Genomic DNA, 26,352 nt, shown 5'->3' with positions numbered 1-26,352 from the left:
AAACAAAAATCTGACATCTTAATACCGTCAAACTTGGCCGGCTGTTAACAGCTATTTGCTTGAGACAGCCTTTTTAAATCCGCCTTGCTTGAATGGCAAATGTCGTAAATTGAAATGACAAAGTGGTTTTAGAAATAAACATTGTTTTACAACTTATCTTCTTCAAATGTGTTTTGTATTTGTATTTTCATCATTTTAAAACTGTTTTGTTGCTTTTGTGTGGAATATCGGATCAAATAGAACATATATTTTGGATTTTTCCCGAAAATCACAGCTGTGTTATCAAGCCTTTGACATTTAGATTTACTGTAAAATCCAAAAAAAAGTAAAATTGATTGGTGCCATATTAATTTTTATATGTAAATGGCAACATTTTGGCGGAATGCTGTCAAACTTCATACAAAAAACGCCGGCGAATTGCTATAGGAAAATGGGCGAAAAAGTAGTACTCTGTATATATTGAGCAAAATGGAAAAAATAACTTTTAGTGGCAAATCTTGAAACCATTGTCGGCATTGTTTTTGTTTGTTTTATTGGTTTGATTGGTTCGTTTCTTCTTTTTTTTTATTTATTAGCGAAAAAAAAACATGAAACCATAAATGCAGATAAAAAACGTATTTTGGTATGAAAATAAAAACAAATGATAACTGTTAAATATCGCTCGCAAAACAATTAAACATTTCAGCGACAAATCCGGAAGCAGTTATCATGACTTTTTCCTTAAGCTGTTATCACACTATATGTTCTTGTCTTATGACATGCCACTTTTTATGTATCATTAGTATTTCATTATTTGTGACAAATTTGTCTGTTTACATACGATTCATTATTTTTGCTATCACACTAGTATGTTTTTTTTTTATGACATAACTTAAAAATGTAACAAAAGCTCATATTTCAACCCGTACAAATTGTTACAGCTGCGCGAAAGCTGGCCAAGTCATAAACAATTTAATATGGGTTTGCTCTCATCTGAATGAGAGCAAAAACAGCTGATTTCTTTATGTTTTTGTCAGAAGAAATAGAGCACCGCTCTAATCGAAAAATAACATGTGCTATTTTAAAATGTAATTGGCTTATTTTAGTTTCATTCGTATCACACTGTGTGCAACGTTAACAATAGCAAAATTTGACATGTCATAAGACAAGAACATATAGTCTGATAGAGCCTTTACTTAAATTGGCTATGACAGAACTTTTGTCCCATTAACCGAAAGTAGAATAGCGTTCCAAGTTTCGAGGAGTATCCCACCACTTGATCTATCCATCGGACTCTTGGTCGTCCCGGTTTGCGTGTAGCACCTTGAACGCCCTTAAAAGACTTCTTTCCTGGGGCTTCTTCATCCATTCTGACAGCATGATCTAGCCAATTCAACCGTAAAAGTAACATCTTTTAGCCAGTAAGACCGGTGCCGAGGTAGATAAAGTGGCTTACTATCTCAACATTTGCTTAAATATTAGCCAAGCCCTTATTTGACTAATGCACTACATTTAAGTTAAAATATTAATAATAAATGAATGACTACACAGTTGAGACAACTTCAATGAAAAATAAATAATAATTTTAATAATAAATTACATGGAACAAGATATGAACTAACACAAAACAAGTGATTGATGAATGGTTGACTACTCTAATAACTTCAGCAACATAAAGTAGCTGAACACAGTATTAAAAATTCTAAAACTTGACATCAATTAAAATATAAATTATGGCTTTTATGTTTTTTAAGAAACCCTAAAATCAAAATGAACTAAGATACATTTAGTTTAACATTTTTAAAATATTTGCATGAGTATAAATATTTAATAATGGATGAAAAACTACTCAGTTGAGACAGCTTAAATGGAAAATCAATAATAATACTAATAATAAACTACATGAAAAACAAAAAGAATTAAAACAAAAAAATAAATCACTTGATGAATGAATGGCTACTCTTTATCTGACCGGGTTTTCAAGGATTTGTGGGAGTTGATATCATCCATTTTGTCTTATCTCAAGTTACTGCCAAATCAATTATCGTTGATTCCCTTTCTATACTTTTAAAGGCTTCGTTTGCTTCCTCCGTTGACCGACCCATAATATCGATGTCGTCGGCACGCGAGTAGCATATGTTCTCTTGTGGTTAGTGTACAATGCCTATTCACTCCTGCATATCGTATAATCTTTTCCAGAAGCATGTTAAAGAGATCACACGATAGGCTATCTCCCTGTCTGAAACCTCGTTTGGTATTGAAAGGTTCGGAGCATGCTTATCAGCATGCGTCATTCTGCAAAGTCGTATCAGTTCTACAGGGATACCAAACTCAGATATGGCTTCAAGTACCTTTTGAGGGCTGTCGAAGGGGGCTTTGTAGTTAACGAAAGGATTGTAGGTGTTGATTTGTCCTTCTCGGGTCTTTTCCAGGATTTGCCGCAGTATGAATATATGGTCTAGGGTGGATTTACCAGGTTTAAAGCCGCATTGATAGGGCCCAATTATCTCATTGACTTTAGTTTTTAATCTTTAAAATAGTACGCTCGATAGTTTCTCGAATGCGATTGAGAGGAGACTTATTTCTCTGTAGTTGGCATATACCACCTTGTCCCTTTTCTTGTGTACGGCACATAGTATGCTGAGGTTATAGCAGATTTTCTTCTTTGTCTCTGTAGGAGGATGTGCCTGTATTAAAGCTATCGATTTTCGCAATGGTTTGCCATTGCGCTGCTATACTTTCGGAACAGCGAAATGTTGTTGTAGTAGTGTGCTGTACACTGAGGCGGCAGCCCTTGCCGATGAACGAATCCATCGGGTCAATTCTTTACGTACAACCGGCTGCCGTGGGATTGGAGACAGCGAGCATGCAATTGGGTCAGCCGAGTGGAGAATGTCGTTGCCTCCTGTTGTGTTCGCAGTTTTCCGATGTCCAGCTCCTGTGCAGTGTCAGATCATACCTTTCTGGCCACACTAACACGTGTGTAAACCTTTCCTGCAACAAGTAAATAATCCGAATCGATGTTCGCCCCTCGGATCGGTCGTACATCTAACAAGGGGGTTGAATGCTTTCCATCTATCTCAACATGATCTATTTGGTTTCTCGTGTCTTGATCAGGTGACATCTAGAGGCCGTGTGAAACCTTCTATGAAGGAAACCTTGTTATTTGCCGCGGCGAAGTCTATTAGCCTCAATCCATTATCGGATGTTACTCCGTGCAGGCTAAATTTTCCGACTACTAGGCCAAAGATATTTTCCTTCCCAATTTTCGCATTAAAATCTCCCAGAACGATTTTAATATCAAGGGACAGACAGCGGTCATATTCTCATTCTAGGCGCTCGTAGAAAATTTCCTTGGTCTGTTCGTCCTTGTTTTCCGTCGGGGCATGGGCACAAAAAAGGCTGATGGTGAAGAATTTGGCTTTTATGTAGATTTTGGCTAGCCTCTCATCCACGGGAATAAACCAGACGACTAACCACAAGTCCATAGCGGAATTCATGCCTCGTTTCATGGCAGTTATAATATCACGTCTCGGTGTTGTAGTGGAGGCCTTTCCGAGCCATTGCAATTCCTGTACGGCAGTAATGTCTGCCCTGTATTTCTCCAATACATCCAATACACCCTCTCTATAAAGACTGCGGACATTACAGGTGCAGATACGCAAATCATGGTCCTTTAAACGTTTGCGGGAGTCGTCAACATAGGGAGGATTGTTGTAGTAGTAGTGTGTTGTACACTGAGGCGGTAGCCCTTGTCGATGAAAGACTCCATCGGGTCAATCCGGTACGTACAACCGGCTGACATGGGATTGTTTTTTCATAGTAATTTGTTCAAGATTTCCATACTTTTCCGGGTTATGAACTACTAACTCGACGCCCCAACCTATTTTTTTATCGTTCTACAGGTGAACTCGTGGCACATTTTAGCTCACTACCTTTAACGGATGTTGGAATGACAAAGTAGGTTCTTTAACCTGTAAAGGTACCAACTTAGTTTATCTGCATCAACAAAAGTTATTAATCTTTTTAAACCCACCACCATACGATGGAATTGGATAACTGTCATATAAAGTTATACTTCTTGAGTCACTAGAAGCCTCAGTTTTTTTCCGGTTTGGCTGAAATTTGCATGGAGTGTTTGTAACGACTTTCAACAGACTTGCCAGGTACTGTTCAAATCTGTTTATGTTGTTGTTGTAGCAGTTTGTTGTGTTCTATCTTTCGTCTGTTTGATTCTATTGAGTGTCAAGATCCAGGAACTCTGCGACTAAGATGGGGTGCGTCCAGGCTGATCTGAGTTGAGTGAGTCTGGATGGGCAAGTTATACAGGTGACGTGTATCGTGTGGTCTCTAGTCACAATCGGGACATACATCTTGCACGCCGGCATCAATCCAAACTCTTTCGGAGTTGAGGAGGCTGCATCTGCTGGAACGTAATTGGTGCAATGGGAGGCGGTCGTTCTCCAAGGACTACATTCACCCGGTAGCTCTTTATTTATTCATTCAGAACATGTAACGAAAAGCCATAAAAATAGCCAATGTAGATAATTACAATGGGCTACTTTAGGGTATTTTACTTTTTTTTGGACTTTAATCGAAATGGCAGAGTACGACTCTATATGCCAGGTTGTACTTCCGAAGTTGGTGTCCCCACCAACTGTAAATTAAAACACGTGTATTAAAAATACAGAATTAAAACCAATGTACAGTTATAACTGTACTGTGTATAACGATGACTAAGCATCGAATCCCGAAGCGTCCGCTTCAGACGAATTCTAAATGCAAAGTGAGGGTATTTTACAGTTAATAACAATGATTAAGTAGCAAATGCTTAATGACTAAGAAATAGTTAACAACAATAGTGGGCTGATTCATGTTTAAATAATACTTTTTCTTGAAAGAGATTTTATATTTTAAAATAATTTTAATTTAGTATTTAATTATATTAGTACAATAGAAAGCTACAAATTGGTCTTTTATAAGGTATAAAAAAAGTTTTATTTTATTCACTATTTTCCAAAAGATAAAGAAATAAAACCATGCCAATCGAGGATCGAAGTTCCCAAAAATTCAACGCAACAACAGGAATTAAAGAATCAGAAACCATTTTTTTAATGTGCAATATACAATCATTAATAGTCTGCTTGTGACAATAGACGTAATTACCACTACCTCAAGGCAGTAAAGAATGTGTGGCATAATTAACGCATGTTATAAAGAAAACGAAGTGGCAGATGGGTATGTGTGACATTGTCTATATGTGTGACATTGTCTATCAAAATACAATTTATCATCGATACTCACCCCTAAATATTTTATGTTTCGTTCGAAATCAATCGCATGGTTGTTATAAACCAAATGTAAGTCCTTGCAGTTATGAGTGGAAAACAAAATAGCTTTAGTCTTCGAGGGATTAATGGACAATCTATTAGACACCATTAAATTGTACATCATCCCCATAAGAAAAGGGTGAACACCAGTCCCTCAAGTCGTCAAATAAATCGCTCAAAATATGATCAACAATATTGGCCCAAGGACAGACCCTTGGGCACGCCACTCTTAACAAGGAGAACATCTGAAACCACTCCATTCACATTAATATATTGATTTCCCTGACACAGGTAAGAAAAATTAAGCATACATGCACTCAAATGCCTTCTCTAAGACCAATGAGAGAAGGACACTGATTTTCTGAGTGGAAAAATTGTTTCTTATGTAGTCGGGTAGTCCAACAAGCAACATTGAAGAGCTCCTATGACTTCGGAAGCCACACTGAATATCGCTCAAAAGTCTCCTCTCCTTTAAGTAGCCATCGAGTTGTTTCTACAGTACATACTCGACTTCCTTTCATAATACAGGCAATATATTGTAGATATCGGCCTATAGCTATCCGAATTTTTCCACTCCTTCGGAAATGTGGAGGCCATTATTATCGTATTTATCAAGTGAAGAAAATTGGCAGATATATGGGGAAATAACATCTTGAAGAATTTCTATGGATAGCCATCGTGGCCGTAGCATTTGACATCACATTTGAGAAGGCGGTAAAAGGGTCATCAATTGAGACACTACTAAATGAGAACCCCAAATCAGAGGGTATAGACCCCAAAAAAAAAATCGCCCGATTCGTCAACTACATCCAACTGGTTACTAATAAAGGAGGCATTTAGAAAATTCATGTCCTTGGTAGTAGGTGATTCCGTACGAAAAGTTTCCGAGTGGAAACCGATTATAATCTCAATTGAGATGAATATAAAGGCATGCTTTGATATGTTAAGGCAAACGAATTGATTACTGATGCTAATATTGCGGGGGTCAGAGAAGAGAAAATAATCTAGAAGAGAAGATGAGCGATGAAATGAGTCGTAATGTGAAGGTTTAGAATTATGTGAAACTGAGACACCCAATCTAGCGCATGAGCGGCGAACAGAGTGGGCCTTTGCAAGGTCGAACATATTATTATTGAAATCACCCATTATAATGATTTTGGAATAACGGACCAATAAATCCGCAATATCACACTCTAAAGACTTAAAATCGCTATAAGGTAAATATACTACACCAATCAACGCCTTCTCAACGCCAACCATAGTCTGGACAAACAAGTCCTTCAAGATGCCATATCTCTGATTGTAATGAACAATTGTACCTAGATTAGTGAGATCCAGTTTTTAAACATTTTTGCAATAATAAGAAAATGGCAGACAATATTTATCTTGAAAACACCAAGAAAAAATAAAATAAAACAAAATACGAATTGCAGCTGCTACCAATTAAAAAACAATATAAACTAATAAATATTTAACTACTCAATTATATCCGTTCTTCAACAACCGTCTGGATTTCGGACTCCATGAGGACGCCAGCAGTCAAACTAGCACATTGATCATAATGTAGAACTTTGCGTGTGCCATTAGGAAGAGTCACAATGAATGTTCGTTTATCAGCATTTACAAGTTAAAATGTGTTAATGTTAATGTTTCTGTCGCCGTAAATTTCGACATAAAAAGAGCAAAATTTAAAAGATCATTTAGAAATATTCTCTCTTATATTAATGCCCCCTACGATATCTGTCTGCCCTTGTATAGTTCGCCATAATTGTGTCTCTAGTAAAGACAGAGTTGAATTTATTGTAATTAAGACAGATTTTCCTTTAGCCATATAACAACAATGTTGTATATCAGAATGATTTATATTTATGTTGCACAAAGCAGCAATTCTTATAACTGGCTGTAGCAAATCCTGTATACCATCCGGAAAATCATTAACGACAATATCCGCGCGGTTCAGTCTTCTTTGTAAAATATCATTTTGACTTCGCAGCTGGGAAATGGCACTACTCTGATTCGACTCTAGCTTCCTGGTTACTGTTAGTCAATTTTCATGTTATTCTTGTAGCTTCTTTACTATGGTGTTAAATTCCGTTTGGACTGTTTTTATCATTGCATCCATATGATCTTTCATATCTTGAACTTTCTTGCTTATTTCCGATTTAAAAGTATCAATCTGGTTTTCAAAAGACGATGAAAAGTCAGTAAATTGGCCACGAAGTTCGCTTGACAAATTAGTGCTATTAGCAGAAGGCAAAGAAATATTTGCTTCAACAGAGTCTTCGCTAACTATGTTTATTTTTTGCGAGTACAATTTAGACATTTGTAAGAAAGGTCTTAGTTTTATGCAAAAATGTGTGCTGCTCCTTAGTAATCATAGTCATCGCAAACACAACATCCAATACTACACTGGTTTTTTTGTATATTGCTTGTAAATTTAGGGCATTTATAAGCTTTGGTTTGCAAAGCCATATTTAAGGCAAAGAAATGGTATATGGCAACTGATGAGAGAAAAATGCAACACCAAAACCAACCAGCCAAATCCACAAAACAGCAAATGGTAAACCAAATTCACACCAATACAAGCAAACAGGTTCCACAAAAACACACCAACAATTGCTCAATTGTTCTAAAAAATTGCCGCAAAAAATAATAAAAAAAATTATTCCAGGCGTTCAGCAACAGCCAATGCAAAAGAAACGCATTCACTCGTCCTTGGCGGAAAAAAACGCATGTGAATGGTACCAACACAATTGCTGACACAGCCTCGGCAGAAATGTAAACAAAAGCTCGGCGCCCAATCACAATTCAACCAGAAAGTTTTGCCAATTGCAGTTCACGTGGACAAATTCAGCTGACGTTCGCTTGTTTCAACTTACAATTTATAGTTGTTAGTTATAGTATGAATTAGTAAAGTAAAACTGATTGACTACACTTTATTTTTCAAATTATAATTCTTTTTTATTTTCTTGGAGCTCGCTAATTTTGCTTTCAATAACAGGGTTGCCTACCATTTTCCCCTATTTACCGCATCAATTACCGTGCCTGCAAAAATGTTGTCTAGCCCCGCTTGATATGGCGCTTGATCTAGAGGTTGTCTCTTGTAGCGCTGAACCTCACGGTCTAGATCATGTAGATCTACCTAAAGGCTTCTGGACAGTGGATATTTTTCCACAAGATGATGATTTGGATGGTCTCTACGATAAAACCCTAAAAGGTATTGCTGAGATAGATTGTACTGTAGTTATGTCTTCGCACTGTAGGATCTTTGTCCCTGATGGAGGTGGACCACATGAGAACTGAAGAGACAGCCCGTCGCAGTTCGGACGACGACATTCTGACAGATCTGATTATTATTCCAGCTGCCGGCAAGTGACTTGAGGACCTTGTTTCTACTTTTGAGTTTATGGCAAATTGCTGTGGCATGTGGGGGAGATGTGTAAGAGCTGTCGAATGTGACGCCAAGTGTTTTGGGACACTTGATGGTCGGTATCATTTCTCCATCGACCATCACAGTCAGCTCGGCATTCACCTCACGTGTATTTGTAGTGAACAATGTGGCTGAAGATTTGATGGCAGATATCTTTAAGATTTCTTGCAGCGAAATATGAGGCAAGTTCGGTGAGGAAGACGTTCAACCTATCGCACTGGGTGGGGGGCCTGATGCCATGATCATACAATCATACACATGGCATGGGCTGACTAAAGCCACGGCAAATGTGTGCAGTGATGGCATGCAAAGCATTTGTTGTGCTATGCAGTCTTCGAAATCCATGTTGATGCTCGGCAAATGGAAATTCTCCTACGAGGCTCGGGAGGAGTAATGCCTCAAGCGTCTTTGCTACTCGTAATCTCACTAGGATTACGAGGTGGTGTAGCAGCTCGCCGGACATTTCCATTGCATCCCCTGATCTTCTGAGTGACGTAGCCTGGCAAGCCATTATCTCTTTGGGGTTGGACCTTTCCATAATTCTCACCATCGGCCGACCACCCGACTTCATAACCTCTTAACGCCGGATGTTTATCAATCAGAAGAAGGTCGATTGAGCTGGCTTCAGAGAGTACACCAATCGCCGGTTCAGTGAACTGACACCCTCCTTGGATGTGCTAGTGACCGAGAGGAAATTCCGAGACGTCATTAACGCAAATCCGTTTACAATCGGATATAGCTCCCATATACACCAATCTCCCGATTTGACATCTTGAGCCCCTGTAAGCCGTAATTGTTGTATGATTTGGCAGAAATTTTTGTTGTCGTTGAAGCCACATTTCCATGTGGAGGTGGCGATACTCGTCAATGTCCTGTAGGTGAGTAAGCTCGTTTCGGTCCATTGGACCGATCGCCAAGGGAACAGAGTGGCCAATGGTTATTTAAAGGCGCCATTAACTCGCCTTTTCATATCGAACATCATAGGCACTCAGTATTTGTGCAAGAGCCGGTGCCGCCCGACCTCCCACTGACACTCTCCGCTCGATACCGCTGATTGTCCGCGACTGCCGTTGCAACTACTCCGTATGGATCATTCCAATATCCGCAAACTGCGGACGCTTTGAACACTTGAAAAAAATGTTTTTTATAGGCTAAAACCATTAATCAGGAGATCCGTATATGTCTTTACGGCAGCTATATGGAAAAACTATCCGAATTGGCCCATATTTCCATTGGTGATAGGCGAGAGGCCCAAAGCAAGTATTTGTTTAAAATTTGAGGGAAATCGGATAGAAAATTAAGATTTTTTGGTCTTGGGAAATAAAATCGGATAATCGAGCGATTTGGGATCTATTTCAAAACGTGTACCTATGTGGTACTGTTTGATCCTAAGTCTTCTATATTAAAAAAAATATCTTTGCCAAGTTTCATCCGCCCACGTTAACTCCTTCTATTTTTGCCCAACTTTACTATGAACTCACGACACTATGCGACATGAGCAGGGTATAAGACAATGTAAAACTTCTCTTTAAAGAGATGACTTTCAACGCGCCGTGCTTTGGACATGCGAGTGAAGATAAATTCCGAATTTAACTAGTGGAGACACAAACCGCTGACATAGCAGTTCTCTGTTGCTGGCATTAGCAGAACACTGTTAAGCAATTTTGCACGCAATTAATTTCAAAAAAAAAAATATTTGTTCATGAAAAGGCAAAAAAAAAAAAAATATTTGGAAAATAATAAGGTGATCCAACATTAAAATTTGGTTCCCTCAATATCCGCAAGGTATACTAACAAGATAACGAAGATTGTAAAATTGATTGGTCCACTGTGCAAAAAAGGAAAATAGTAAGTCGATGAGACCGGCATCAATCGACAGCTTAGGAAGCCTAGTAATGGTTAGGGTTTTTGCCAAAAAAGCGATAGTTGGACGATTATTTGGAAAATGTGGGCGTATGTTTAAGAAACTAGGCTTCCTAAGCTGTCGTTTGATGCCGGTCTGATGACTTTTTTGTTTGCTTGTTTGTCTTGTTTGAAATTAACTTTTTATGAACAAATATATATATATATTTTGAAATCAATTAATTGCGTGTTAAATAGCTTAACAGTGTTCTGCTAATGCCAGTAACAGAGGACTGCTAAGTAAGTGGTTTGTGTCTCCACTAGTTAAATTCGGAATATATCTTCACTCACATGCTTGGGACTCGCCTACAAAAAGGGCTATCTTATCATTGAGCTACAATTTCAATGGAACAGCACTCATTGATATGATAGACTAATATTTCATTAGTAATCCAAAGTTCGTGGCAGTTTTTGGAGCGCTGTTTACGAATTTTCAAAATATGAGAAACTTTTTTTTCTATATCCTAACCCTTACCGTTTCAAAATTTTGGATCTCTGTGAAAAGAGATCGTTGGCAAATTTGCGTTTGCATTACGGTTTGTTATTGAGAACATAATTTGATTGCTTGAAATCACGATCATTATTGGCCGCAGCCTCACGTTATTAGCTTGGACTAAATTCAAAATAAATAACATTTACGTATGCAACTAAAAAAACAAACATTGTTAAAAGAAAAAAACGAATTTATGAAAATATTACATACGTCTTCAAAAATTTATATATGAAATATTTATGGTAAAATTTACTTACTTGGATGCTGCTAAATCTTCCAACATTCGGTAATAACAATAACGACTGTCATATTCCATGTCATACCAGAAATTCACAGCAATACACTTATGACTTTGGCGCACATGATGATACCAATAATTTGGTAAAAACAGCAAATCTCCAGCATTAACTCGCACATGCAAGGGTTGTATTTTCGAATACTGTGGATACTTTTCCAAGTCAGGCGATAAGGGATCAATACTTATCCATTCTGTTAGTAGAGGCTCAGGGCCGTATGAAATCACATCATTGTTTTCATTATAATGTGTTTGCAACAGTGGTTCAATGTAATATTTTTTCGTCTCGTCATTTCGTTTATATACCCCTGTTGAGTACAGTCGCTTAGGTATCCACGGCAGACAGTGGGGCGGAAACAATATAAAATCCTTGTGACCAGAAATCACACAATACAAATTATCATAGGGATCCTTGTGCATAGAAGTTATGGCCTTTTCATCGCCCATCCAAAAATTGACGGCATCTGGAGGTTTATTAAAACAATGTTGTGCAAAATCCAGCAGGGAGGTGTCAATATCTTCCGTTAGCTCAGGAAAATCTAGGGACAAATTGGAATTTTGTTTTTGTATATAGTAAACAGCTCCCATTGCATCGTCCAAATGATCTAAAAATGATTCCATTGTAATTTGCTCCTCTAATGGTAAAACAAAATATTCCTTGTTGTCTTGATGACGGGTAGCTAAACCATCAGCATAACCATTTGGTGTTACAGCTACATCGACTAACTTTTGGCCCAAATGTTCTCTGAAATAATCGCCATTCCATTTTTGCAAAGCTTTCCACGAGGAAAGCACATTTCTGAAGACAACAGGTCGTTGTTTGGCATAGTATTCGCGAGCAAATTCTATTGGTTTAGGTATATTGAATACTTCGAGCACTTCAGTTCCAATGCACAAATCGTTGGCTTCATTCAGTAACAGTTCGAAAGCTGAGTTTATTTTGCTATTAGCCATTATAAAACTTAATGTGATACGACCTAGTTTGGGCGTTGAGCTTCTTACTAGACAAAACAGCTGATATTTTCAGACCATAATTCAAATGCACAAATTGCTGCAAACACTGCATGACGTATCGTACCAGTAAATATACAAAATTGTATTGCAACGAAGTCTTTAGTTTTATTTCTTTTTAAAAAGCACTTCATTTAAATGTAGTTGCTATGCAAATAATTTAAATAAAACAGTAGCACTACTCCAAAAGTTAAGACATTACAAATTTTAGGTAAACATACTCCACAATACCAAAACTACGTTACGTTTCAGCCATCGTAAAAAGTATCTGCCAACAAAGAAAAACATATGCTGAAAATTTTGCTACTGGTAGTAGTGGCATAGATCTCAAATTCCAACATATGTGGTAAAATTAGTTAAATAAATTTTTTCGTAAAATAGTGAATGAACTATTGCAAATAATTTTGCCAAAGCTACATATAATATAAAAATATGGACGGCAGCATAAAAGATGCGGAACCAGTGGCTTTGGGTACCGACAGCACTGGCATACGTCCTCCATTAGAAGGTGCCGATAATGGAGAGGAAATAATTAATTGGGAGGAGGAGGCGACAGCCATAATTAATGATGTTAAAACACATGTAGCCGAAATAGATATTGCCAAGAAATTGCCCAGCAACGAGAGTCATATATATATGAACATTTGCACTTTTGAGGGAGCTAGCTATTGTATTCATGTAAGCAGTATTGGTTTTCGCATAGTATCCAAAATATATGATACAATTGATGAGGGCAAAGAGGAGGTTTCCGAAGATGATGAAGTCTTTGAAACCCCCTACGCATTGCTGGACAAAATAAGTCCGGGATATGTGGAATCATTTGGAAATCAATTGTGCAAACAACTATTGCAGCTACAACGGATGAGAACTGAATTTAAAGAAGAGGACGAAGAAGGCCTTGAGGAGGAGGATGAGGAAGAAGAGGATTGAAGTGAAAACCACAGTCATCGAACAAATCTAGGAGAATACAGACTAACGTTTCGTTGCATTTTAAGTTAAGACTAACCCACCATCCCATGTCTCAAAACATACACCATAACCACACAAACTCTAGAAAATTAAACCCAGATTTATAACAAAATAAAATAGTTTTGTTCTGTTTTTGGTTTGTTTTTTTAGCAGCAACTTGCATTAATGTATGTTACGTATGCAAGCAATGTTTTTAGCTATAATAGTTTTAATATATGTGATTGTAATATTTAACCACTAATATTTTTCGTAATACGGAGTTGTATGGTATGACGATCGCTCCACACAAAAGATGTAATTGTCTATAAGCTGTTTAGACTTTTAAGCGTTTTAAAAATAAAGATTGTGATTGCAATTCCAAATCGGTGAGCTTTCTAACAACGGGCACCAATTGTTGTACATGGTCTTTATAGCCAGAGCCAGTATTTAGATTTTTCTGTCCATACACAACCTTACCATCGAAATCGTTAAGTGGTACAGACAAGTTCTTATCAACTTGTTGAATGGTAATATTCAAATGGTCTTCTATTTCTGCCAAGAGCTAAAACAAAATAAAAATATGAGAAAGTAAAAGTATTAAAATATATGTATTAAAATAAATGTATATTGTAATAATGATCTTTTCAAATGGTATGTTCCAGCGATACAGAAACATGAAACATAATATGATTGACTTTCAATCCCAAGATTCCATGCAATGCTTATTTTGTATCTGCTCGAATCCAGTAATTTGGTTTGTTAATTATCTTCAATATCTGATTCTTGGGAATGATTACACTCTGAACTTACATTCTTTTCATTATACCAAATACAACATCCACGATTATCTGTAAGATTGGTATTATAGCAATTTCGGCCACGGGTTTTACACCAATCGCCATGATACCACACCTAAAAGGTAAAAATAAAATTTTAAATCGAAATGTTAAGATATTAAATGACATACCTTTTCTGGAACCGTTGACACCAAGCTAATAGCCAAACCCATACGTTCGGCTCGCCCTACACGACCAATACGATGGACATAATTGGATTTCTCATCAGGCAGTGTAATGTTAATCATATATGGTAGGCCAGTTATATCCAAACCTCTTGCAGCCACATCGGTACATATCAGAAATTTAACATCCCCTCTCTTAAATAGTTCAAGATTTTGTTTGCGCTCATTTGGTTTGCGATCACCATGCAAACAAACGCAAGAATACTTTTGCCCTCCCCGGATTTTTAAATATTGTTCCAGATTGTCACAATCTAACTTGGTGCGACAAAATATAATGGCCCTGTCCATCTTGTGCTCCTCTATGGCGTGTATGCAATATTCGCCTTTCAATAATTTGATAGCCTCAGAAAAAGTTTCAGGACATTGATTTTGGGGATGTGGATTATCGCGGGCATGAACGGCATCAGTGCGTATACGCTGACGCAAATGATGCCATGAAGTATCGCGTTGTGGATCTACCATGCAGACGACATGATGCACGGTCTCGGGGACAGCATCCTCTCCTTTGAGATCTACCCATGTGGGGAAATGCATTAAACGGTCAGCCATTTTTTTAACTTCAAAGGCATGTAGTGTTGCCGAACACACCACCATCTGTAGGCGACGTCCATCTGAAGTCATCTTTGGTATTTGTTTGTGCAAGCGATCGATTAAATCAGTGTAGCCTTGTTTCAGTAAGGCATCAGCCTCATCCAAAACGAAAAATCTAAGAAAAAAAAACAGTATAGTAAAAAATCTATAAAATGTAAAAAAAGAAATAATTGTCTTACTTGCAATGAGTCAATTGCACAAAACCACCGGATATCATTTCTTCCAAACGGCCTGGGGTGCCAACTACAATGTGTACACCTTGTTGCAAAACACTTTTCTGCTGCTCTAGTTTAACGCCTCCTATCAGTAGCAAGCTTTTAACGTCTGGATTAGATAAATGTATCTTGAACTTTTCAATTTGATTGTATGTTTGTTCGGCCAGTTCTCGACTTGGCTCTATAATGATGGCCTGTGGAGCATTTGGTGAGGGTTTGTTTGAACCAGCATTTGCAGAGGGGCTTGCCAATGGATTTGATTTTGTATGGGACGGGCCTACTTGACTACCGCCAATGAAACCACCTTTAGGCGGATATCTAAAATCTGTGTTACCAAAATTGAATGCCATTTCAGCATTTTTTAAAACCACCGCTGGGTAGAATGTTTCGTTGCGTAGATTTTCATTTAAACGAAATGCCAAGCCTAAATTGGTACCATTCTTTGTGAATGACACCTCCATTTTCTCAAGGTCCAAATAGCAGCCTATAACATCATTTTTGCCAAAGGCTTCGCCATAATCATCAAACTGTCGATTATTCGATTTTTTCCCAGTGCCTCCAAAGCCAAAGCCTAAAATAAAAAAAAATGGTTGTGAAGAAAATTTTAAAACAAAATTTTTTCCAATTACCAAATCGGCAAGTGCCCAGATCTAAATTAGCTTCTTGTGTGGACCAACCCACTCGACATAACCCTTCATCCGTTACAGTTGCCTCAAAGTAAAATTTCCCTTTTCCTTTAACTCCCGTGGTACAACGACAGCCATGCCATTCTTTAAATTCCCTACTCTGACAACGCAAACCATCCGGGGTGACGGCTAAAGCATTGCCTCGGTCAAAAAAGGACATTGTCCAAGGAGCCACACTACCACTTAAGGCACCTCCTTTGCTTTTACCCTCTTCTAAATCTCTAAGGGTTTCCCAAACAATTTGTAATATTGGCAGACAAAATGCTCCCGTCTTGCCGGAACCGGTTTCCGCAGCCATAAGGACATCACCACCACCCAAAATAAGGGGAATAGCCTCTGCTTGAACATCGGTGGGTAATCTAAAATGGCAATAACAATACTAAACTTTATGTATATACAACGCCAATGAAACTTACGTCCACTCCATTTCATCAATTGCCTTGGCAATTTCTGGTAAAACTCCAAACTCTGTAAATTTATATGTTTAAAAAAACGTTTTTGCAACAATATGTGCAATAAATACCTTCGAAAGCAGTCATTTTTCTGGATTAATTAATCGGCAATCCGCAAAATTTCGTCCTTTCCAAAATGCCGGTGATGGAAAAGAAAATAGAACTATTAAAACAATGATAGCGACGTAACGTACTGCCTGGCGTGAAAACGCAACGTTATCATTCATATTTTCCGTCGTAACGTTAATGGCATCTTGTTTCTGTATGGAATCAGTGTCCATGCCAGAAAGAAAAATGTTCATGACATTAATGATTTTGTCATAACATCTAACGTCTGAAAAAAATTTTAAATACGTTCCAATGAAACTTCATTACATTTCAAAAATTTTTTTTAGTTTCATAAATCTCAATTCAATGGAACATGTCCTAATATTTAAGAAAATCGAACATCATAAACTATAGAAAAGTTGTCATAACAATTATAGGTATTTTTCATAACATTTAAGAAAAATGTCATAAAATTTATTAAATTCATGTAACCCTGTTCTGCTGCTTATAAAATGTTTTCATTACATTTATAAAAAAAAAGAAAAATAAAACCAAAAGCCTGGATATTTAGTTATTTGCTTTTACATAAATCTAGGTACTACGTTGTTGTATTGACACTTGCATGTGGAAGGTGTTAGCGATTCTTGACCAGACCGAAGCTATACACGAACACAAGTGTTCTACAGTTGAAAACAAATATTGCTTAATGTTTACTTTTTTGTGTAAATTTTGATAGTCTGGTCAATGACTTCACTTTGCAAACTATGTACTAAGTTCTTAAGCTTCAATTCATCGTACAGGCGATAGTCAGTTCAGGACGCTCCTAAAAATGTAAAGATGTGTTGTTAGATTATGGAATTCTAATGAAATATCGCTTATCCTCAGGTTTACCTCATGTTGGAAAACTTTTTTGGCATAAAAACACTATATTATCGGCAGTACTTACTTTTTACACTTTTCACTTTACTGCAAAGTTAAAACCTAATAGCTTCAATATTTTTCATAGAATGAATGACGAAGAAATCTTACTGTGTCCATTGTTATAATGTAAAATATGCATGTAGGTATGCGTATGTGAAATTTTTCATTCTTTCTTTTGCACACAACGAAAGCGTGTGAAAAAAATGGACAACAAACAAACAAACGAGAAATAGTGATAAAATGCTGAACCTCTTCCAAATATACTTTAAGTAGTTTACTGAATATTTTCCCATCAAATTTTCATAATGAGACAATTGTCATTGTATACATACATAGACATATTTCAATAACATAATTTTTGGATTTATGAGAAAAATTATTTATATTATGAAAATTTTCTTTTCATTTATGAAACAAAGTTTCATATATATAAACATTTTTTTTCATAATCGATCATAGTCATGTACTTACTTTCATTGAAAAATTTTTTTCTTATGATTTTTTCATTAAAGGTTGGTACTATATTCGGTTTTCGCGGTGAATCTCCATATAAAAAATTAGAGGAAAATATTGATGAAGTGTTCGTTTCGCCATAACTGGTTTTTTTTATCTAGTGAAAATTTACATTTCACGACGCCAAGAAGAGCACAATCACAGTTGCTGCGCAACAAGTCGTTTTCTTATGTAAAATAAACGCGATTACCAAACTTCTAATTGTAACTAAATGTTTGTTAGGGTTAGTGATCTTGCTCATATGTACTTACTCGGGGTGGAAAAAATACTGCTTGTTGATGCATAAATAAGAAACTATTATAATAAAAATATAAATAAATATACTTCTAAAATAAATTAAAAATAAATGTTTCTTTCATAACCAACTATTGTATGAATTAATAACGATGGTGAAAGTGTTGTGCTTTTGGTCTTGCTATTACAACAATATAATTTTTATACAAGTGGAAGATACTGGCAAATGCTTTTGGAAAGTTGTTTTTATTGTACTTATACTAACAATACCACAAAATCTAATTATTTTTACAAATAAAAGCATAATTTGTTTCTTTTTAAATAGTTTTGTGTTTCATTACTTATTAATTTCGAAGGGGTGAGTTTTGGTTGAAATTGCAACAACATATATGAATTTGAGTGCGGTCAACACACTCACATTTGTATGTAAACATTTACGAAAGCAGTTAATAAATTGGTTGGTGCCATTTGAATTTTTATATGAAAATGGCAAATTTTTGGCCAAAGAAACCCAAAAAATCGAATGTGGTAACCTTGTCAAACCACTGAAAGAACGATATAGGGAAAATTTTCCACCAAAAAAACATAGTACCAGCCTTATCATAATAAAACTTTTCATAATATGGTTTAATTTCCGTTACTTTAAATTTCAAATTGTAACAGTTTTCTTATTACGTCATCACACATTGTTTCTAGTATTCCCTAGTATTTCTTTATTATTCTTTGTTGTTAATCTCTTAAGCCTAGTACTGGCTTCGAAGATAATGCGAACACATTCCCTACAAGTGGTACTGAGTTCTATGAGCAAAATAGTAGCGACATGTCGCTGCATTAGCATAAATTTTGCACAATTTTAATTGCAAATGCTATTAAATGCTCACGAAATGGACCGAATCAACTCTGCTTCAGTATTATTTTGGTTGTTTATTTTTTTTTTGATCTGACAAAGAAAATAGCGCTTCGGATTTCGCAATAATTTAATAGGCATTTATGCTGTGGTTAAATTCAGTACAGGCTTTACTCATAAAAATGTCTGTTGTGTTTTTTGTTTGGTTCCACCCAAGATATATTCATTTACAGGTAGCGGCAGTTGCCCATCAGTGATTCGTGCAACTCTGATTTTGAGAATGTTACTAGTTGCGCCATTTTTCGTTGGTTTGGTGCTTAACTATAATACACACACACAACTAAAACTCATTGACAGATAGTGCACTTCGCGAGAAAAAATTGTATTCAGCTGTTTACGGTACACTACCAGTTAGTTATGTGATGGTTGCACCCAAGATAAATTCATTTACAGGTAGTGGCAGTTGCCCAACAACAAAATAGATGGGGCACTATCGGTCAAAATCATTGATTAGTGCAACTCTGATTTTGTGTATGTAACTAGTTCCAGCCTTTTTTCGTTGTTTGTGTGTTATGGTTGTTATGAAGAATTGTCACTTTTTAAATTCTTTTGTGTGATACTTGGTAGAGATGTCATGATTTAAAACAACAAAAGACATTACTATCGGAATTCTATCATTCACGTTTCGCTTATTGGTTTCACATGATCCACTCTTATTGTAACAAATTTAAAAATAGGTTTTGTGTTGTTGTTTAAGACGCTAATTCAAAAACCCCACACAAGAGAATGTATGTTCACCTTCTGTATTGAAGAAACGCGCGTAGCACAGAGGAATAGCATACAACTAACAATCGTAAGGTTGACTGTTCAAATCTCAGTCAGAGAAAATAATTTCAAATAAAATCTTCGACTATTAATTTCGATTTGAAAAAGAAATAAATAAGAAAATGAAATAAAAAAAGCCTCACTTTAACAGGTAAAAAAACATTAGACAAAAAAATATATTTATTTATATTAATGACGTTGATAATTGAAATTTAAACTTTTTTTAGTCTCTCATGGGTATTTATCGCCAAGTGGCACGTTTTCTCCCGTACCAACACAATAATTAGAGTAAAAATAGATATCGCCTGAGATTTTTAACTTCCTTGAGTGCAGATTTAGTGACTCGCACGACAGAAAATGTTTGCAGGTTCATGTTATGTACAGCGGTCAAAAAAAGTATTCATCATTAGCAAAATTGATAATAAATTCACTTATTTTGGGTAATTGAAGAAAATTTAAAGTAAACAAACAATGCAGTTTTATGCAATAGTTTATTTTTCGTAATATGTTTTAAAATAAATTCAAAAAATAAATTTAATTAGCGCAAAAAATGCAATTTTATATAATAACACCAAAAACAGAACAAAAAAAGTATTCATCATTGATGTGCTATCATCAAAGTCAAATTCAAATATTATTTGGGAATCCCCCTTTTCTGTTTTATTTAGTAAAGGAGGCTTTGCCCTTGACAGCAAATATTTAATTTCATTGAAAATATAGTTTTTGTCAAAATGGGTCGTAAGCAAAACGAGGTTTCTGATGAGGTAAAAGTTTTGATAATAAAACACCACAGGAATGGTTTAACTCAAAAAACTATCAGTGAAATATTAAATAGACCACGATCTACTATACAATCCATCATCAGAAAGTGGACAGAAACGAAAACTGTTGACAATAAACCAAGATCTGGTCGACCAAAAGCACTTTCAGTTGGAGATGTGCGTTGGCTAGTGCGGCAAGTTCAGAAAACTCCGAAGACAAATGCGACCATTCTTCGTAAAAACACTATGGAATATTTAGGGAAGGAAGTTACTACACAAACAATTCGAAATACACTCAAAAGGCATAGTTACAGAGGAAGAACTGCACGTAAGAAGCCCTTTATAAATAAAATAAACCGAGTGAAAAGGCTAAACTTCGCAAAAATGTATGTAAAACAGCCCGAATCATTTTGGAAAACAGTCATTTTTGCAGACGAGAGCAAGTTTAATCTTTTTGGGTGCGATGGAACGGTCATAGTGTACAGAAAACCAAATACAGAGCTTGAAGAACGAAACACAGTTGCTACTGTAAAACATGGTGGAGGTGGTTTAATGGTTTGGGGGTGTATGGCGGCTTCAGGAGCGGGAAATCTTGAAATTATTAATGGAGTAATGGATCATAAGTATTACATTGACATTTTAAAGAGGAATTTAAAAGATAGTGCTGTAAAACTTGGGCTTGGTAATAACTTTCAATATTATCAAGATAATGACCCCAAACATTCTGCTTTAAATACCAAGATGTGGATGCTGTATAACTGCCCCAAAGTCATTAAAATTCCTCCTCAAAGTCCCGACTTGAACCCAATTGAACATCTTTGGGAACATCTCGAACGCAAATTGAGAACGCGCAATTTTTCGAGCAAGAGTCAAATGCAACAGGTGATAATGGAGGAATGGACTAATATAGACCAAAATATAACCGCTAAATTAGTCCAATCGATGTCAAACCGTTTAAAAGAAGTTATAAGACGCGGTGGTCGAATAACAAAGTATTAATTTTTTTTAAATTATGTTATTTATTTTTTTGTTTTTTTGCAATGATGAATACTTTTTTTGTTTAATTTTTTGTGTTCAGCTGTAAAATGGCCCTTTTTGTTCCAATAAATACTATTTTTTTTTCTTTAAAAACAATGAAATTGTGTACATATATATCACACAAGCACTACTGCATCATTAGTTTAATATGTTTTTATTCCAATTGTCTTTTGTAGACTTATTAAAAAAAAAACATTGAATGATGAATACTTTTTTTGACCGCTGTATGTGTGTTTGGCTTTGTCAAGAAAAACAACCCTAGACTTCGTACTGGGCAGACGTATCTTTTCACTGCAAGATTTTTAAAATTTTTTTATTATCAGCGAATTAAGAATAAAATATATATCTCCAGGCATCCAATTGCACATTTTGCAACCGCGATGCCAGGATCCTTACCCCCCGACATGGATTATGATGTCGTGGAAGTAGTGGCCTCATCATCTAATGCACAGAAGGCGATGCATATATTACCAAACAACAACAAACACAAAAGCCGGCAAAACGAACGCAAAATTTGAATGATGATTTGCGCTCAAAGATTCAGATAACTCTTTCAAAGTTAAAAATATCAACAGAAATAAAAGCAAAGTATACTTTGACGAAGTGAATGTTCATGCAGCTATGATGGCGATTCTCGGAAAAAAGAACATCTAGTCTCACTCCTTCACACGTAAAGAACTGAGACAAGATTCCGTGGTCATAAGTGGCGTCCATTCCAACACTGATGTCGAGCAGATTGAAGCCAAATTGGACGTCCTGGTTCCAGACATTGTGGTTTCCACTACTAAATTTAAAACACCTGCATCAATAAAGAAAAATATTGACACTGCCTTGTTTCTTATTTCCCTAAAACCTGGCAAGACAATTGGTGACGTATCAACCATTTGGGGAATTCTGAATCAAATTGTAACCTCGGAGAAGCTTAAAAGGAGGAACGAAATTCAATGCCAAAGATGGGACCATATTTCTCGCAATTTTAATTCGGCGTACACTTGCGTTAAATGTGACCAGCAACATGAACCAAGAGAGTGTGCCCGTGTAAAGAAAGAATAAACAAAGCCATCCAGAACAATACTATTTTCAAAAAATAATGTGAGTAAAGCCATTACTATATCACCTAAGCTACCTTCAAAATCATTTGCAAACCTCTTCCATCAAAACACTCAACAAAAATTTTCTATCATTGAGCAATATCTAAACCTTACCAACTTTTTCTTGGAGCCTGGGGAGCTGCAAATAAAACAGGAAATCAGCACACTTCCTATGGAATACCAGACAATGTCAAAGACTCAAGCAAAAGCAGAGTTTTTCCGTCTTTTGAAAAAGGTAAAGTCTAATGATCCATAGATCATTAAAATGTCTGACTTTCAACGTAAGGTCACTTGTTGACCTAAGTCGTCAAATAGACCTAGGTAACACTCTTTTGAACAATGATATTAATGTTGGTTTGATTCAAGAATGCCACCTTAGAAAGAGACGAAACATAAAAATTAACGGCTACAACTTTGTTTTTGATGGCTCGCCCCTAGGGGTAGCTATTTTAATCAGAAATAACTTTGAATACAACACAATTTTATTCAGGGACATTGGGCTGAACTCGACTTTTATTCAGATAAATACATAATCCAACAACACCCATAAAAGAATCCTAATTGGCTCCATCTGCATCTCATGTAGTTATGCAGTGTCGAGACTGCAAGTTGATCTTGTCAAGCTATTAGAATTTCTCGCTAGATTTGACGGCTTTATAGTTGGTGGCGACTTAAATTCCAAAAGTTTTTCTTGGGGCGACAGTTCTGAGAACACAAATGGAAAAACATTGCAATCCTGGCTATTGGATAACCCTTTGGACTTGACCAGACTCTGACTCTTCGCCTTCCTATCCAAATGGTCCATCATTTCTCGACCATTTTCTCGTCAGTCCAATTCTTATAAATCCTATAAACGCTAACTTTATGATTTCAAGCCTTCCAACCTTCTCGGACCATTTTTAATAAAACTCGAACTGAATCTAATCTCCTCCGAGGTAGTAACTAAAGCACCCCGAATGTATACATCTTATAATGATACTTATTGGAATGACTTCCGAAATGATTTGGATTCTGCGTCCTTGAATATTATCTGATAGGAATCTGGAGACTAATGAAATTGACGACTTTATTAGCGAATTCAACGGCATAGTCACTTCTGTACAAGATACCCATTCCCGCAAAATTCTAATCCAATAGGACAAACTTCCACTCTCAGAGAAGGTGAAAAGATTTTTTTTAATAAAACACACTTGGCAGAAAGACCTCAAAAAGATCTTTCATAGGACAGGCAACAGGCAGTCAGGAATATTTTATTCTCTCGAAACAGATCCAGCTTCTAAAAGTTATAACTAAAGGAACTATAAATATAGAGAACACTCAGCTTTTCAAAAGAAGATTACAAGACATCGAACTGGGGCCCTCGGCTTTTAAGCAAGTCTATAATATAGTTGGGAAAAGCAAGTCCTCTTTTTGTTATAGCATTACTCACAATAACTCCGTTCTGCTGAACAAAGTGACGTATGAAAGAACCTTCAGCCAGAAAACTCCGGAAAACCCTGTCAGTGATTTTAGTACAAGGGTGGAAGATGTCCTCTCAACTCTATCGCCAAAAATGTATAACTTCAGCGAACATGTCCCGGCCATACATAACCCGGATACATTCCATTTCTCTTCCACTGACCAGATCAAAAGCCTCATCTGTAACATAAATAATAAGAAATCAAGCGGAGCTGATGGGATTTCGAACTTTATCTTAAAACAATGGCCACCATCTTCACTAAATTCCTTGAATTTTTAACCACTGCATTAATCTGGGGTACTATTGGTTGCGGTGGAAAAAGGCCATTATTATACCAATAAAGAAAAAGCCAAACAGCAAAACGGTGGCTGAATATACAATATCATTACTTTCCAATGTCGGCAAAATTTACGACCATTTCCCAAAATCTTAGAAACCAATCCAGTACTATTGCTATTGCGCTATACATAGAAAAAGCCTTTGAATCTGCTTGCCATAAAAGAATCCTGTACAAATTGATAAAAATTGGAATTGATCCTTAAGGCTGGTACTACGTTCTTCTTTATTTTATTTCCGAAAATCGTTCTTTCGGTGGTTTGAAAAGGTTGCCACATTTGATTTTTTTGGTTTTCCTTGGCCAAAATGTTGCCAATTGCATATAAAAAATAATATAGCATCAAATAATTTATCAACTGCTTACGAGCATGTGTACACACAAATGTGAGTGTATGGGTCGTACTGAAATTCATGTATGTTTTTGTAATTTCAACCAAAATTCACCCCTTCGTAATTAATACATAGTGAAACACAAAACATAGTGAAAAACAAATCCAGAATTTATTTGTAAAAATAATTAGATTTTGTAGTATGCCAAATATATCCAAATATTGTTGTTGTAATTGCAAGACCAAAAGCACAACACGTTCTTTCACAAACCCTTTTATTTCGTACAGATAGATTGAGTTGCTTTTTGTGAAAGAAGTATTTAATTTTCTTTCGAGCATATTTAGGTTAGGTTAGGTTAGGTTGAAAAGAGGGTGTAGATATTAATCCGCCCAATGCCACTATGGACATACACCTAAGCCAGTAATCGGCTTGTTGTGCGCTCTAAAAACTATAGATACCTCTAAAAAGAAAATTTAAAGTTAGGAATTCCGTGCTACTTACAAAATCCTTAATTGTTTTCAATACCACTCCCTTAAGTTGGTTCATGTCTGATATTGTGTCTCCACCTAAGTACCGGTATCTGTATGACGCAAAAGCCGGGCAATGACAAAGGAAATGCTCCAACGTCTCATCGTCTTCCCCGCATGCCCTACACATGCCATCAATTGCCGCACCTATTTTACATAAGTGAGCCCGTAGTGCTATGTGTCCCGTTATGATACCAATAGCTATACTGTCCTCCTTCTTGCTTCCTTTCAGTAATAGCCTCGTCTTCTCATGAACTGGATCCCCCCATAGGATTTTCGCCGTCCTACCGACCGATTCGCTGTTCCACAATGTTGCATGCGCATTCGTCACCCACTTCCTTAACTAGGACTGCGTCGACCCGAAAGGCTTCGGGTTAACCAAGTTTATTTATCACCGCCAAATCGTCTGTCCTTTCATTTCCCCTTACTCCGTTATGGCCCGGCACCCAAACGATGCGGATTTTCCCATCCTCAGAGAAGGTGTTAATCTCCTTCTTACACTGCAAGACTGTTCGTGACTTTACCGTCCTGGTTTTTATTGCCCTTATGGCAATTTTACTGTCGGTAAAAATGTTCAGACTTGACATCCTCGCGTTAGCACCACACCACTTCACGCATTCCGTGATCGCCTGGATCTCCGCCTGCAGGACCGTATTATGGTCAGGCAATCTAAAACGGATGTCAGTCCCTGGGTTTTCAATGTAAACTCCCAGGCCCACTCTTCCAGATGGCAATACTAGGGTTCCGTCAATCCAAGACTGTGCCGATGGCAGCAGTGCGTCGCACTTGACTTCAATGTTCATCTCAGGTATCCGATCGGAAACCTCTCTACTTCCTTCCATGTTTCCTATCATCGCCGCGATGGTATGAGCTGCTCCCATCCTCAATCCATTCTCCCATCGCCTTAAGTCTCATACCCGTAGTGGCTGCCTCACACTTAATCTGTATGTCAATGGGTCGGATATCTAAACTAGTCTCCAGTGCCCTAGTGGGCGTGGTCCTCATCGCTCCGCCTATGCCAAGACAACATGTTCTCTGAACCTGTTGTATGGTCGACTATATTTACTAA

The 26,352-nt window shown here is 36.7% G+C and overlaps 3 protein-coding genes and 1 long non-coding RNA gene across 6 annotated transcripts; 2 read left to right on the top strand and 2 right to left on the bottom strand.

Moving 5' to 3' along the window:
• Positions 1-1,757: 1,757 nt before the first annotated feature.
• Positions 1,758-12,427, bottom strand: LOC106093578 (bifunctional peptidase and (3S)-lysyl hydroxylase Jmjd7). Of its 2 annotated transcripts, XM_013260651.2 has the most exons (3): positions 11,392-12,427; positions 4,016-4,468; positions 1,758-3,953 (listed from the first exon to the last, which is right to left on the bottom strand). In XM_013260651.2, exons 1-2 carry the CDS (start codon positions 12,381-12,383, stop codon positions 4,456-4,458), a joined length of 1,005 nt encoding a protein of 334 aa, XP_013116105.2. In that variant the 5' UTR covers positions 12,384-12,427; the 3' UTR covers positions 1,758-3,953; positions 4,016-4,455. The 2 variants fall into 2 exon arrangements, with proteins under 2 accessions (XP_013116105.2, XP_013116106.2); XM_013260652.2 differs by lacking the exons at positions 1,758-3,953; positions 4,016-4,468 and adding an exon at positions 4,513-4,540.
• Positions 5,280-8,273, top strand: LOC106093580 (uncharacterized). 2 transcript variants are annotated; one of them, XR_001222377.1, is made up of 2 exons: positions 5,280-5,600; positions 7,981-8,273. It is a non-coding gene; the product is annotated as an uncharacterized LOC106093580 (long non-coding RNA). The 2 variants fall into 2 exon arrangements; XR_001222376.2 differs by lacking the exon at positions 5,280-5,600 and adding an exon at positions 7,455-7,869.
• Positions 12,428-12,590: 163 nt separating the features above from the next.
• Positions 12,591-13,771, top strand: LOC106093579 (GSK3-beta interaction protein). Its single transcript, XM_013260653.2, has one exon. The coding sequence runs from the start codon at positions 12,873-12,875 to the stop codon at positions 13,368-13,370; it is 498 nt and encodes a 165-aa protein (XP_013116107.1). The 5' UTR covers positions 12,591-12,872; the 3' UTR covers positions 13,371-13,771.
• Positions 13,527-16,534, bottom strand: LOC106093577 (ATP-dependent RNA helicase Ddx1). The gene is made up of 7 exons (XM_013260650.2): positions 16,425-16,534; positions 16,318-16,369; positions 15,845-16,260; positions 15,180-15,786; positions 14,356-15,115; positions 14,199-14,300; positions 13,527-13,950 (listed from the first exon to the last, which is right to left on the bottom strand). Exons 1-7 carry the CDS (start codon positions 16,438-16,440, stop codon positions 13,723-13,725), a joined length of 2,181 nt encoding a protein of 726 aa, XP_013116104.2. The 5' UTR covers positions 16,441-16,534; the 3' UTR covers positions 13,527-13,722.
• Positions 16,535-26,352: the final 9,818 nt, after the last annotated feature.

This window comes from Stomoxys calcitrans, chromosome 1, assembly GCF_963082655.1.
Source record: "Stomoxys calcitrans chromosome 1, idStoCalc2.1, whole genome shotgun sequence".
In the NCBI taxonomy this organism is placed as follows: domain Eukaryota; kingdom Metazoa; phylum Arthropoda; class Insecta; order Diptera; family Muscidae; genus Stomoxys; species Stomoxys calcitrans.
Note: the sequence above shows the minus strand (reverse complement) of the source record. Positions and strands in the feature narration are given on the sequence as shown.

Coding starts and splice junctions, on each gene's coding strand:
- LOC106093579 (XM_013260653.2), top strand. CDS start 12,873: ATGGACGGCAGCATAAAAGATGCGGAACCAGTGGCTTTGGGTACCGAC.
- LOC106093577 (XM_013260650.2), bottom strand. Junction 14,301..14,355: donor TGTCAACGGTTCCAGAAAAG/GTATGTCATTTA, acceptor TTTACCTTTTAG/GTGTGGTATCATGGCGATTG. Junction 13,951..14,198: donor TTTGGTATAATGAAAAGAAT/GTAAGTTCAGAG, acceptor ATTTTGTTTTAG/CTCTTGGCAGAAATAGAAGA.
- LOC106093578 (XM_013260651.2), bottom strand. CDS start 12,383: ATGGCTAATAGCAAAATAAACTCAGCTTTCGAACTGTTACTGAATGAA.